The sequence below is a fragment of the Helianthus annuus genome, chromosome 6 (genome assembly GCF_002127325.2).
Source record: "Helianthus annuus cultivar XRQ/B chromosome 6, HanXRQr2.0-SUNRISE, whole genome shotgun sequence".
Lineage (NCBI taxonomy): Eukaryota > Viridiplantae > Streptophyta > Magnoliopsida > Asterales > Asteraceae > Helianthus > Helianthus annuus.
In genome coordinates this window covers 80,788,811-80,804,647 of record NC_035438.2, presented here as the reverse complement: position 1 = coordinate 80,804,647, position 15,837 = coordinate 80,788,811, and the positions used below count along the sequence as shown (strand labels likewise).

The window sequence follows — 15,837 nt, the reverse complement described above, 5'->3', positions numbered from 1 at the left end:
AGAAATGGTTGAATCTGAAGAAGTTCAGGAACCAGACTTCATGATTGTTGGTGAGTCTTCTGAACCTGTTGATATTGATAATATTCTCCGAAGGGTTGATGTTATTCAAAGAAAGAGAAAGGCAAGAGAAGTGTTACTACTAAAATGGAAGACACAACAATTTGTACTTGTTGGTAATGCCTATCTTGTGCCTTACAACGTTCAAGAAGTTGCTCGTGAAATGAAAGTTAAAGAAAGGCGTAGAAAGGCAAAGAAAGCTCGTGGAGAAATAGTTGATGATGACTCCGATGTAGAGCTGCTGAGTTGGGTAGACGAAGAATGGGGTTTGTGCCACCAACAGATCAGACGCCAATTGAATCTGAAGAAAACAAGATTCCAAAATGGGATCGAAAGCGTGATGGTGACCCAGAGTACAGGAAATGGTGGATGACTGAAGGTAGACACAAGAGACGAAAGATGTTAGAAGAAAGAGAAGAAAAGAGGAGGCAAAAGGCCAAGGAGCGAAGGAGAAACAGGAAGAACTGAAGACTATGCTGGAAGGAACTATAGCTACATCCGAGGGGGAGTCTGTTAGTATAATAACATCTGTAGCTTCCGTCAGCATGTAGTCATGTTTTGTATATTTGTGAATAGTTTATGTTTGTATGTATGTTTGTAAAGCAAGTCAGGATATGGTGCGTCATTTTGTTAAGTGCTGACTTTCGTTGACTATGCCAGCCGATCGGCTAGCCTAGCGGACCGGACAACCCAGCCGATCGAACAGGCTGTTCGATCGGTCAAGAATGTCAGCCGATCGGCTAGCCCAGCCGATCGGCCAGCACACACTCTATCCTGACTGTGCCTATAAATAGCTGGTCGAGCAGCTCATTTGTAACTTTTGATACTTTCACTCTCTGGCAAACTCATGTCCGTCTGAACTTTCTAAGGAGCTTGTACACTTTCATATTCAATCAATAGAAGATCAGACAGTAATTCAGAGTTGAATTTGTTCTCGTATATCTGTTGTGTGATTAAATGAATTCTGCGCATTAATCATATCCGATTCAACTAAGTTCCCGAAGAAGAGATCCTATCCGAGGGACCAACATGTATTATGGGGATCATGAATGTTTTCTGTCATTCCTTTTAGTCTTTGGTGAAAACAAAGTACGTAAACTTTTTGAAAGTTATACTTTAAACTCTGAATTCAGATACTCTCCCGCCCCTACCCGCACTATCGACGGCGGTGTGTGGGAACGTTGCAGGTAGGGGTATTAATAAAAGGCCTTTAGCGACAAAAACAGTTATAACGGCGACAAAGCAATAGCTACGAAAAAAAGTTAGCGACCAAGCAATAGCGGCGCCCCTTTAGTGACGACATGTCACCGCTATTGTCTTTAGTGACGATTTTGGCCATCAATAGCGACGACAGCTCTCGCCCCTACCCTGCTTAACGTGGACGCCCCGGGTCCCCTAAGACAAATTGTTGGCACACTTTGATTGTGGCATAGATTGTGCCTCTTTTGTCATGAACATTAAGTTTTTTTTTTTCTGTTAACAGGCATACAGCATATTCTCTAATGCTTGCTTTTTTTTTTGGGTTTTTGGGGATTATGTTCTAGTATACCTAATACTAGCCTCATGATGTTAGACAATTTCTTAGTAGTTTTGTGAAAATGTTGGCAATATTTTTCTCGGACGGTATTGCCTTTTTTTAACATTGTCTTTCAAGTCTTAATTCAATATGTTTGGTCCTATTGTCTAAGTCTAGATTTTTGCTTAAACCAATACCATTTTTGCTATCCCATGAAATGTGAACTTCATTTAAATGAAGCTCATAGTCGAGAAGGTATGCTCCATCCACAACACTTGGGCACATGCTATTATGGTGGTGGACTAGACAACTAAGTTTGTTTCTTAGAGAACCATGAGGTTAGTGATAAACCAACAAATGCACATACTGTGCTCGTTCTTTTTTCTATTTACATCACCATCATTTCAAATTCGCCATACATGATATTGTCAAACTCATCACAAAGGTTATGATTCGTTAATCCAAATATGATCTCATTAATATTGAGTTTTGAAGGAGATGTTTAAATTATTGAGTTTTGAAATGGTAAATAATCAGTTTTGAGTGTTTGGGTAAAAAAATTAAAAAATTGATTATTTGCGTTTAGAAAGTTACGAAACGCAGTTTTTCAAAAGCAGCTCCCCCCTACTGCAACAAAACGCAGTTTTCCAAAAACTAATTATTTGCGTTTAGAAAAGAATTTTCACTTGTTTTTTTTTAAATATATATATATATATATAGGCTAATGCTAGACAAAAAACCCTAAAAATTTTAAGAAACCCTAGAAAACCCAACCTCCCGACATGTTTTTTTTTTAAAATAACACATGTAATATACATGTTTTTAAGAGTTTTGGGCCAAAACAACAAAAAAGCGCCGGAGGATTTTTTTTTTTTTTTTGAATAAACAAATTTCAGCAACTTTTGTGACTAACATGTATTAGACAAAAAAATGCTGAAACTTGTTTATTTTTTTTAAAACATTCCTTCGGCGCTTTTTTGTTTTTTTTTTTGGCCCGAAACTCTTAAAAACATGTATATTACATGTGTTATTTTTTAAAAAAAAAATGTCGGGAGGTTTGGTTTTCTAGGGTTTCTTAAAATTTTTAGAGTTTTCTATATAGCCCAACCCTATATATATATATATATATATATATATATATATATATATATATATATATATATAGGAAGGGGCTCATGCGAGAACCACCCTTATTGTGAGAACCTTGAGAACCAATGTGAACACAACCTAAAATAGCTAAAAAAAACCTAAAAAAAAACTAACCCCCACCCCCCCCCCCAAAACCTAAACCCCCCTCCCCCACCCCCCAAAAACCTAAACCCCCCCCCCAAGCTAAAATGCTAAAAACTAAACCCCCAAAAAACCTTAAAAAATCTAAAAAAATCAAAAAAAAAATCTAAAATTTTTTTTTGAATTTTTTAATATTTTTTATGTTAAAATCGCTACTTTTTGAAGACAAAAAAAATTATTTTTTATTTAAAAAAAATTTAAAAAGAATTTTTTTTTAATTTTTTTTTGGCTTCGAAAAGTAGCGATTTTTTATAAAAAATATTAAAAAAATACAAAAAAAAAAAAATTTTTGTGTGATTTTAGCTATTTTTAGGTATTTTTGGTGTGTTCACATTGGTTCTCGCGGTTCTCACAATAAGAGGTGGTTCTCGCATGATCTTCTCCCTATATATATATATATATATATATATATAGAGTAGGAGTTCTGCGGAAAGTGTGTTTTTCCTAGAAAGTCTAGGAAGCGATCTGGGCCCTCCGATTGGTGTTTTTAATGGCTTAGATCAAATGGATGGCATTTTCGTAATATCTGAGTTATATAATTAGAGACTTTTAATATAGTGAGGGTATTTTGGTAATTGGAAGTGTTTTAAATCAGTCAAGAAACTGACATATCAATAACCAATCCCTAAAATCATGGGATTTCCCCTCTTTCTCTCTCTCTCTCCCTAACCGAACCAAAGAAGAACACTATTTACGCAAGATATTCAAACTGGCTGTCCTGATATTAACCGAAAGACTGTTAATTCAGGGAAACATTTGAGAGCACATTTACAGCTAGATGAAGGAGACGTAAGTTATTTTCATACACCACTTTTTCGTATTAAATTAGTTTACACATTAAAAAAACATGTATTGATTTTGGTTTATCTACATTTTTGAGTGTAGGTATGTGGTACATGTGTTTTCCAAGGATCATGTGACAGGGCCTTGCTGTTAAAACACAGCGTCAAGAAATCTGCTTGCTGTTAAAACACAGTGTCAAGGAAGTCTGCTTGCTGTTAAAACACAATGTCAAGAAATCTGTTTGCTGTTAAAACACAGTGTCAAGAATCCTCCAGCAATCTGCTTGCTGTTAAAACACAGTGTCAAGAATCCTCCAGCAATATGCTTGCTGTTAAAACACAGCGTCAAGAAATCTGCTTGCTGTTAAAACACAACGTCAAGAAATCTGCTTGCTGTTAAAACACATTGTCAAGAAATCTGCTTGTTGTTAAAACACAGTGTCAAGAATCCTCCAGCAATCTGCTTGCTGTTAAAACACAGTGTCAAGAATCCTCCAGTAATCTGTTTGCTGTTAAAACACAGCGTCAAGAAATCTGCTTGCTGTTAAAACACATTGTCAAGAAACACAGCGTCTTGTACGATTTAAATTGAAACTATCAATTTGATTTAAATGGAATATTTAGTTTCCATAATTTTCTGGTTAGTTAGTTATACTAATAAAATAATCCATAATTAAAATAATATTCAAATTACACAATTGCCCTTTTAGTTAAAATCCTTCAATGCCACATGTCGTGTTCTTATTGCTTCCTAGACTTTCTAGAAAAAACACACTTTCCGCAGGAACCCTACTCTATATATATATATATATATATATATATATATATATATATATATATATATATATATATATATATATATATATATATATATATATATATATATATATATATATATATAGGGGAGAGTTTAAATGAGAACACCCATCTTTTGTAAGAACCATGAGAACAAATCTCAGCCACTCATTTAATTCTTTTGTGTTTTAATTAAAAGGGTAAACTGGTAATTGGTAATAACTGAACCATTCACAACATTTCCCCTGTTCTTATATCAATACGTGATCTTCAATTGATTTTGTTCCATGTAACCTTCAACGATTCTTCAATCGATCCCAGATCCATAGGATTTCTTGCATATTCAGGTATGTGCTTGCTAATCTTTTGTTTTCAAATCAATCTTAATTTAACCTATTCTAGATCCGTACGACCTTTAACCATAGCGATTCTGGATCCATATGATTTATGCAGATTCAGTTATGTTTAAGATAAACTTTTGTTTTTAAATCAGTCTTAGTCTTAATTCGAAGTACTCTGTTGTGTTTTCATTACAGATCTCAGTTAATTTACACTTGAAATCATTGATTTTAATTATGGTGTTGTTCTTCCTCTCCCCATTTGTTGTTTCAAATTGTTTTCAAATATGAATTGGATAATTAGTAGAGATTTTGCAACATTCTTTTCAGTTGACTATGCGTCTGGTTTCAATTTTTTTGTCAACTGGGGTTTTGTATTTAACTTCATATCTCTCTTCGTTATGTATAGTTTCTACTTCAATGTTGTATCTCATAGATGTTACTCTCTAACTTCATATTAAGTGGTGATGTGTATAAGGTGTACCTATTATGTGTTTTTCTGCATCAAGTTAAGCTTTTAGAGAGCACTATAGGTTTATGACTTGGAAGTGAATTGGTAAATTGCATTTTATAGTGAAGTTTAATCTTCGTAAACTTTTGTTGTTGGATTAAGACTTAGTTTAGTAAAAGTAATTAAGAGTAAGATGACTAAAGATTGGATTTTTCTATGACTGTAAGTAAAACAAAGCATAAAAATGAAGTTTTGGGTTCATTATGTTTACAAGTACTTTTAGCTCGATTTATCTATACCATATGATTATAAGCAATTGTTTAGTTTGAATAACTAAATACAATATTAGTGTTTATTTGTCTTTATTTTATATTTTTAAAAATCTTGCATTCATACATTGTGAAATCTGTTCATGTAACTGATCTACTAGATATACTGGTGTTTATAGATTCATCCAATATGATGTGCTTATTCTATTCATTTGTTTTACACATGTGTAACGTTCGATTAATGTTCAGGATTGGTTGGTGAAAGCACTAGCTAGGTACGTATACTGTAAGTAGGCGACACGTGTTTATGACGTTGTGGCAAGCGACTAAAAGGGTAGAAAACTATGACCAAATTTGAGATACCATTGGTGTTCTCGTTGTCTACATCTACGACAAAGAAATGAGACAACAGAAATCCAGCGGCTGTAGCATTAACACTAGCAATAAGGTTCATGTGGTGACTTCAGTGGGGCAACTATTTTGTATTACTCTTTCGATGGCGATAAGAATGAAGGTGAAGCCTATCAATACAACTAATCAAGCAACTGAACGTAACTATGTGGAAGTCGATTTGAATCTTGGTGGTCCTTTGAAAAATAGGAGAAAAATCTATGGGTACACGTTTATTAATTCGATGTAATTACTACTTACGCTTTATGTTTGTTATGTTGGTGGATCTTACATCTTTTTATATTTTTTTATCATGTCACTGTTCCAATATTATTATATGTATATGTTTTTTATATTGTGTCATGTTATATTTACTTATGCGCATTTGATTTACACATGTGTAAACTATTCACTATCATATATCTATGTATGTTTTACATATGTGAAGTTGAATTACACATGTGTAAAATGTTCCCCATCACATATTTGTATCTATTTTATATATTTGCAGCTAAATTACACATGTGTAAAGTGTACATTGTCACATATTTGTATCTGTTTTATATTGCGAAGTTGATTTACACATTTGTAAACTGTTCATTGCCATATACCAATGTATGTTTTACACATATGTAAATTGTCGTATTACAATGAACAGTTTACACATGTGTAAATCAGCTTCGCAATATAAAACAGTTACAAATATGTGACAATGTACCGATGTATGTTTTTGACATATGTAAACTGCCGTATTACACATGTTTAGTAATCAGGTATTACACATGTGTACTATTACACACATGTAATAGTACATACATGTAATATTAGTAGTCAAAGTATTACACGCATTTAGTATAGCATATATGTGAGAGGTCATAGGAACATGTGTTTGAAAGAAAAATGATAGTTTAGATTTCATACATATGTTCAGTTTTCAGGGATGAATCTACTTGCATTTACATTTATCTTTTTGTGGTGCAGGGATAAGCATGGTACCCGTTCGGTACCAAACCGGTACCGGTATCGAAAATCCTCAAAAGTGGGTACCGGTACCGAACCGGTATGGTACGGTTCGGTACCGATACCGTACCAGTATTTTAGTGTAAAAACCGGTAAATACCGGTACCAAAAATTTCAAAAGTGGAGTAGTCTAATTGGTTATTTATGTAATTGAATTACACATGTGTAAACTATTGTGCATCACTTATGAGTTTGTTTTACATTTGTGCATTTGAATTACACATGTGTAAACTGGTAAGTGTCACGTATGTGTGTATGTTTTACATATGTGCAGCAGAATTACACATGTGTAAACTGTCCATTGTCACATATGTAAACTTATTTTTGCACATTTTCAGCTTTACTACACATGTGTAAACTGTTCTCTATCACTTATTTGGTTCTATTTTACACATTTTCAGCTTAATTACACATGTGTAAACAGTTCCGTGGTCACTTAATTGCCTTATGTTTTACACATTTTCAACTCATTTACACATGTGTAAACTCTTCCCTATGAATTAATTGTTTCTATTTCACACATTTGTAGCTCATTTACACATGTGTAAACTGTAGATTAAACAAGATCGTATATTATGTTAAAGGGGATGGCGACCCGGTAAATTTTGATGATAACAACATATATTTACAACTTACGGGCATTGGGCTTCCCGAGATATACCCCAAGGAAGACACCACCCCCAAACCATTATCTATGGTCTAATAATTAGAACCTAACAAGGCCTCGACCATGAGCTAAACTAGAAATAAAAAAAAAAAACAACCTATTCTATACTTAAAGCCACACTCGGCCCAAGTCGAACATAAAAATAAATCTATACAATCAAGTTTCAAACAACCTAAACCTTCAAAAAAAAACAATCAAACACGACCAAGACATTAAAACAACATCCAAAGCATAGCATCCAAGAGTCCATCTTGAGCCTCTCAAAAACCTTGAACTCAAAAAAGCAGCAACATCATCCTCATTTCTCAAACTGACCAAACTCCAAACAGCTATGCACCAAAGAATATCACCAACAAACACCAAAGAATATCACCAACAAACACCAAAACCAACCTGATTTTCAGATCCGCAAACCAGTATTTAAGTCATTTGTTTTACACGTCATTTTAAACAAATAAACATTATGATTTACACTTGTGTGAGCTTTCATTTTATTCATGTGTAAATTCTTAGTTAAACATGTTAAAATTAATTTGTTTTACAAATTTTCTATTTTACACATGTGTAAGTTTCTATTTTACACGTGTAAGTGTTTGTTTTACACATGTGTAAGTGTTTTTGTTTTACACGTCTAAATTCTCAGTTAATTGTAATTAAAAAACATTTTTAATATGTGTAAGTAGCAGTTTATGTAATTACTTTCTGACACATGTGAAAACAATGTACTTACACATGAACAAACATCTTATTTACACATGTGTAAATTGCTTAGTTACACGAATTCAATACTAACTAAGATGATATACACATGTTTATATAGCTTACTTACACATGTGTAAACAATTTATTTACACGTGTAAATTGCTTAATTACATAAATACAATAGTAACTAAGATGATTTACACATGTGTAAATTGCTTTATTACACAAACACAGTATTAACTATGATAATTTACGTATGTTTAAAGATTTTTTAAGCTTAAGCATGATACTGTACAACTTTGTAAACCTACATATATAGATGATTAATTGTTACAACTTGAGAAAATAGTTTATGTCCTTGAATAAGCCCAAATATCACAAAACAACAAGCAATGTGATTCCAACAGTTTTGTTAAAATCCATATTCCAACATGGTCCTATTGATAGGTCTCACCACTTGTACTAATATACCATCAATAATCTCTCTAAATTATAATATAGACTTACCAAATATATCTGGATAAATTCTAACATACACATAGACGTTTCATTAAACACATCATCTACAACTACTTAAACAAGAATAATTCAACAAAATAAACCCAATGAACACGACCTTAACCCCATATTCAAACACCTCATATGCAACTATCAAACATAAGTAATTCAACAAGATCAATACAATAAACACTTAGACCTTTACTTAAACACCTCATATGCAACTACTTAAACAAAGACAATCCAAAAAAATCAAGACAACACACAATTAGACATTTCATCAAACACCTTATGTGCAACTACTCAAAACCAAATACCCCTCTTACATCCTCACATAAATCTCAACTCCCAACAAGATCCAAACCAACATACATCAAATAAAACAAAAGAACACCAAACACCTTCAATCAACAACAAAACGACAATCAAATATCTCGTAGAATAAAAGATGAACGAATGGAAACTCAACAGTTGCAAACATAAAGAACATTCAGAGAATCAAAAATCAATTGCAAATACAGACCTTACGTATGGTATTGACCTCAGTTTTTGGTTTAGTTATCTTCAGCGCCAGCCTTGTCTCTGGTGTCAGATATCAGTTGTAGAGAATTGGGTGTTTGATTCCATGAGGATGAAGGTAATTTGGGGGCTGACGGGTTATGCAAAGGTATTGGGTATTTTTAAAATGTATTTTTTACAATAATGCCCGTTTGAGTCTTTTATTTTATGGTTCCCTTCTCATTTAAGTACCCTCTAATCTTAGCCCTTGATTGAGGATGATCTAAGGATTAAAATGGTTCCTAATGTTCTCACAAAATTTCATGTTCTCAAGATAACCCTCCCATATATATATATATATATATAGAGTAAGGTTAACATACAAAAAGCCTTATCATACATCACGTAGGAGACAATGGTAACCGTTGGATCAGGGGTATAATCACGCATGGGACCACATAATCACGCATGAGACTATAATCACGCACGTTCTATGATAATAACGCACGTTATATTTTTTGTCATGTATGTTAATGTAGGTTAAGCCTTGAAGTACATTATACTTTCTATATATATATATATATATATATATATATATATATATAGGATAAGGATCATTACAGAACACTAATTATTGCGAGAACAAAAAGAACAACTCTAAATCACTAAATTTTGAGATGTAAGGTTCATATTTCTTAATTTTTATGTTTCTTACATTCATATGTGTATTATATATACATAAAAAATCATATATTTTTCCCTATACATAGTCTACATACATGTAGGTAATTTAGCCTACATATAACCTAAATGTGTGTAGGTTATTTAAAAACTGAAGATTTTTCATATTTTTGTTTCAAATTCTAGTGTGAGAAACAATAAATCTTACATTTATAACATTTTCATTTACTTTTTAGGTTTTTAGTATTGAAAAAATTAGTGATTCATTTTGTTCTGCGTGTTCTCGCAATATTTAGTGTTCTGCATAGAATCTTCCCCTAGTGTGAGAAAGGTAAGAAAGAATCTCAACCATTAGATCTTTTGATCTAATGGTTGAGATCAATAGGGAACAAATTGCAAATATTTTTGTTAATTTGGACTGAATTGAAATTTATAGGGGCAATTGTACCTTTTTATCTTCATTTGTAAATCAAATCCCTGCAATTTCGTTCTCTCTCTCATACACACGATCACAATTTCTCTCTCTCTTTTCTTCTTCCATGTTCAATCAATCGGAAGATTATGTTTTATTTGTATGTCTGGTCTGTCTCCGGTCAATCAAGCGGCAGCGGCGGTGGTCTGTCTCCGGTCAATCAAGCGGCAGCTGCGGTGGTCTGTCTCCGGTCAATCAAGCGGCAGCTGCGGTGGTCTGTCTCCGGTCAATCAAGCGGCAGCGGCGGTGGTCTGTATCCGGTCAATCAAGCGGCAGCGGCGGTGGTCTGTCCGGCGATGATTATCTGTTATATTTGTATGTCTGGTCTGTCTTCGGTGTTGATTATGACGACAACCGGAGATGGAGGTTGACGGTGAATGTGATGAACGACGGCCGAAGAATGTCGGAGATGATGAATGGCAGTGGTGGTGGTCGTGTGATCTCTCTCTCTCTACATCGAACGGTGCCGGAAGTGGAGAAGATGATACAGAGGTGTTATATTTCTTTCAGTCATGGTGTTTATTTTCTTTTCTGAATGGTGTTATTTTCTTTTCTGAATGGTGTTATTTTGTTTCTGAATGGTGTTATTTTGTTTCTGAATGGTGTTATTTTTTCTTTTTCTGAATGGTGTTATATTTATTTACTGAATGGTGTTATATTCTTGTACTGAATGGTGTTATATTATTGACTGAATGGTGTTATATTGTTTATTGAATGATGTTATTTTTTGTTTACTGGATGTTTTTTTTTTCTGAATGGTGTTATTTTGTTTCTGAATGGTGTTATTTTGTTTCTGTATGGTGTTATTTTGTTTCTGAATGGTGTTATTTTTTGTTTACTGAATGGTGTTATTTTGTGTACTGAATGGTGTTATATTTTTGTTTACTGAATGGTGTTATATTATTTTCGTAAAAACACCATGAATTGAACTATGAATTTTTTTAAAACACCATGTCATGAACATGGCTCTGATTCTGTGAATAATGCAAAAAATTAAAATGAATGATGTTATGGCCGGTTATATTCCTTAAATCAAGGATTTTCTCTCTCCAAATCCTTAAATCAAGGATTACCATATTTGAATTTGTTAATGCATTTACAATCTTACCCTTTTCAATTAATTTAGATCTAATGGTTGAGATTCTTTCTTACCTTTCTCACACTTTTGGTCTTTTTTACAATAACTCCACCCTATATATATATATATATATATATATATATATATATATATATATATATATATATATATATATATATATATATATATATATATATATATATATATGCCAAACACTCAAATAGTTGATTTTCTAATTATTGTGATATCAAGCAACATAGTCAAATCTAAACACTATTTTTCAACATCACGTTTTGTTACAGTTAAATATATGATTCTAATTATTTAAAACGCATAATCTATTTTCAAAACTCAACCCCAAACACCCTCTTAAATTGATTTTGATCTATCGTACCACCCTTTTGAAGTTTGTATTAGACCATACAATGCCTTCTTAATAAAGCACTCGAAATAATTATAATGCTCAACAACTTGTGGAAAAGTTTCATTATAATCAATCCCCATCCCTTTTTGTTTGTTATATCTTTTGTGCGACTAATTAGGCTACGTGTTATGCACACCAGTTAATGCAATTAATTACAGAAAAAGAGAGAAAAATGAATGACAGGGTGCATGGTGGTGAAAAAAGCAATTTTCATGGATTGTTGGGCTAGTTTAGTGCCCGCCTTCAGAATTTATGTATTATATTCGAGTTTGAAAAGACGTGCTTTTAGGTTTTAATGAAATTTGGGTATTGGGCTCATTAAAGGTCTAAACCAATGGTAATTGGCTAATAACTAATCTAAACCATAAAAATAGTTTAGTAAGTGGGCTATGTTGGTGTTTATATGGGTATACCCTATTAATTTTTTTTACATATACATATCAAAATTTAAAAAAAAAAAATAATAACGTGCCATTGGAAATATCATGCCCTGCCCGATAGTCCTCCCCGCCCACCCTCAGGGCCGCACATGGGCTAGTTAGATCAAACCATTGCTAAAAGAAAGACCAAACACAAACCCTAATGAAACCAAATTAAGAAATAAGAACTTTTACATTCTATTTATCATCAACAAATGATTACAAGAATATCATCTTTTGTACCGAAGCACGAATTAACCTTCAACAGTTCTCATAAACGATACAGACAAAAATCCTCACAAAGCTTAGGAGTTCTCATCTATATGCAAAACAAATAACCAAAAAAAAAAAAAAACCATGTAAAAAATTCAAAATCTACATACCATATATGTGTATCTATATCTCCAATCAACCACGAGTTGTCGGAGCTATGACCGGGACTGCCGAAGCGGCTGCATTAGAGGCTGCACCGCCTAACAACGAAAGAAATCCGGAAGAACCACCACCAGGTTCTTGTTCATCCAAAAACAAATCCTCAGGCGCCCTAAACGCACCATGAGCACACACAATTCCGGTTCCAACCAACGTCGCAGACATCAGAATATATCCAACACTCGTCAAAAAAATAACAACAATACTCAACACAACCAACAACCCTAGGGTTTCACGTTCAGAAAAGGCTCTTCCAAGAATCACCAACGGCGGATCGGTGGGGCGGAAAAGGTACAGAAAGATCCATGCCGAAAGAAGCACTAAGAGGGTAACCAAAGAGACCGGATTCGTTAAGAGAGATATACCGATAACTATGGCGACAACGGTGAAGTAATTGACACGAAAGTATGAATAGTTTTTACGGATACGTGTTGTAGCATCGGTGATGGATTCGGGTTTGGAGAATGTGGTGCGATCGACGAGTTCGGACCATGGACGGCGGTCAGAAAGGCCTGAACGGACGGTGTTGGAGATGTGGTTGATGAATGCTCGGACCGCGGGTGTGGCTACGGGGGGTTGGGAGTCTTCGGTGGGGGTGGTTTTTGTGGTGGATACCGGGAGGACTGCTGGTGGTTGGGAAGACATTGTTGGGTTGGATGAAATTGCATGAGAATATGATGGGGTGAGGAAGAATGGTTCTAGGGTTTTCGTTGTGCATTGGAGACTTGTAAGTGGTGGAGTAGGTGTGGATGCGATGGGAGAATGAGAGGAATACACGGTGGGCTTTGTTTAATGAGAGGAATACACGGTGGGCTTTGTAGGTGGTGTTTGTGGTGAATATAATTTTGATAATTCGTTTGTTTAATAGTGGCAAGAGAAAATTACTAAAAGTGATTATGTAAATGTGAAATGTGATTTTGTGGTGGTTCTTACCTAACGCCATTAGGCCATCCGTAGTCATAAAGCCCCTTATGGAGCGTTATGCGACACGTCTCGTGCCACGTCACACAAGGGCTTTATGGGGCGTTTTAACACTAGAGCCCGTAGTCATAAAGCCCCTACCCATCATTACCTAATTATTAATTTTTGTTTTTATTAATTAATTATAAAAAACCATTCTTTATTTTGATTGGTCAATGGTTGAAAAGGAAAGCACATAACGCCGTGAAATATATGGCGCCTGCCCCCATTTTTTCCCCCATAACGCCGCCCGTCGCGGTGTGCGGGCGCTATGGGGGCGCTATCTTTGAATTGGGCGCCATATAAGGCCCCAGTACGTATGCTCTTAAAATTATGAATTAAGTGGGTATGAAATGTCCATTTTACCCCTACGTAATATTTACTAATCGCATATAAACTCTTAAAGTAATGAGATCTATGTGAAAGTAGTCGCAATATCAAGTATGAAGAAGGCTGAATCGTATGGCAAGAAAGGGAGGTACAGATAGTCTCGTAGGGGTTGTTTGGAGGCAATATCAAGTATGAAGAAGGCTGGATCATATGGCAAGAAAGGGAGGGACAGATAGTCTCGTAGGGGCTGTTTGGATGAGACTAAAGTGGAAGGGCTAAACTGGAAATTATGATTAGAGATAATTTGGTTAATTAAGTTTGAATTATCTTCTGTTTGAAATTATATTTATCCGTATGTTTAGTCTAGTTTATTTAAAACAGAATTAGTGCGTTGTACGGCAATTTAGAATAACTATAAATAGGGATTAGGTTTAGTTTTCTATTCACGTTCTGTAATTCGTTTTTCAATATTAATTAAAAGGTGTCTTCAATTAAAACCTTGTGTTCTTGTTAAATCTCGGCTCCCAGTTAACAACTGTTATCGGAGCCTTACGAAGGAAGGGACGTTTGCGGTAGGGAAACGAATCAAAGAGCAGGGTGAGTGATTCAGAGGATCCTGCTGATCAATCCAGAAACCGATTGAAGAGAACAGCCGTGGGAAGATAAAGAAAACAAATAACAATTAGAATCATGTCGGAGTTTCAGGTTATCGGTGGAATATAGATTTTGAAGAACACCAATTATAACACATGGGCAACGTGTATGAAATACTACCTACAAGGACAAGATTTATGGAATATTATCAATGGAAACAAAACCCGAGCACCAACAAACGACATCAACGGAGCATTAAGAAAGTGGCACATCAAATCTGGAAATGCCATGTTGTTATTAAAACAACCATTAAGGAAGAACTCTTGGATCATATTCAAGAACTCGAGTATCCAAAACAGGCCTGGGGCACGCTTGCTCAGTTATTCTCCCCTCGGTTGCAATTGTTGGAAAGTGACTGATGGATTTGTCGTAAGGAGAGATGTCAATCCAGCAGTTCTTTCGCAAAGTGAAGAACCTATGCCAAGAGATAGGCGAGCTGGATCAACAATCAAAGGTTGGCGAGGCAAGAATGAGAAGGATACTTATTCATGGGTTAAAGGCAGAATGTCGTTGTTTCATTACAGCCATTCAAGGGTGGCCAATATAACCTACTATCACCGAGTTCGAGAATCTTCTGGTAGAACAAGAAGCCCATGCAAGGCAGCTCGTAGGTGGTACTATTAAACAGGAAAGTGAAGCTTTGTATGCATCAAAAGAGAAAGAAAAATCATGGAAAAGAAAACGTAACAATCGTGACAAAGGCAAAAAGTGTTATGGGTCTGATAAGAAAAAACTCAAAGACAAGGAGAACAAACCTAACGATAAGAAACAAGGCAAAGGTAAACGGCTTTTCGTTCCGTTTTTACAATTATGGAGTAAAAGGCCACATGACCCGCAACTGCAAAGAACCTAAACGTGAGGAAGGAAATAGTGCTACCATAGAGGACGAGCAACCATGGGATCGTGTATGCGGCACAAGTTGAAGAAGTGTAGGCTCTTACCGTAACCGTGGAGCCTAAATCCAATAAGAGATGATTGGATAGTCGATTCCGGGTGCTCAAATCATCTTGCTGGTGATAAAGATCGGTTGTCTAACACTAGAAGATATGAAGGAAATCGAGTTGTGGTGACAGCAGACAACTCTCAGCATCAAATCTCAAACAATGGTAATGTC

At 34.8% G+C, this 15,837-nt stretch overlaps 1 protein-coding gene across 1 annotated transcript; it reads right to left on the bottom strand.

The window, feature by feature from the left end:
• Positions 1 to 12,521: 12,521 nt before the first annotated feature.
• On the bottom strand, positions 12,522 to 13,628 carry LOC110939243 (PRA1 family protein B4). Its single transcript, XM_022180987.2, has one exon. The coding sequence runs from the start codon at positions 13,422 to 13,424 to the stop codon at positions 12,756 to 12,758; it is 669 nt and encodes a 222-aa protein (XP_022036679.1). The 5' UTR covers positions 13,425 to 13,628; the 3' UTR covers positions 12,522 to 12,755.
• Positions 13,629 to 15,837: the final 2,209 nt, after the last annotated feature.

What these genes read in the sequence shown, in the direction of transcription:
- LOC110939243 (XM_022180987.2), bottom strand. Translation starts at nt 13,424, where the DNA reads ATGTCTTCCCAACCACCAGCAGTCCTCCCGGTATCCACCACAAAAACC.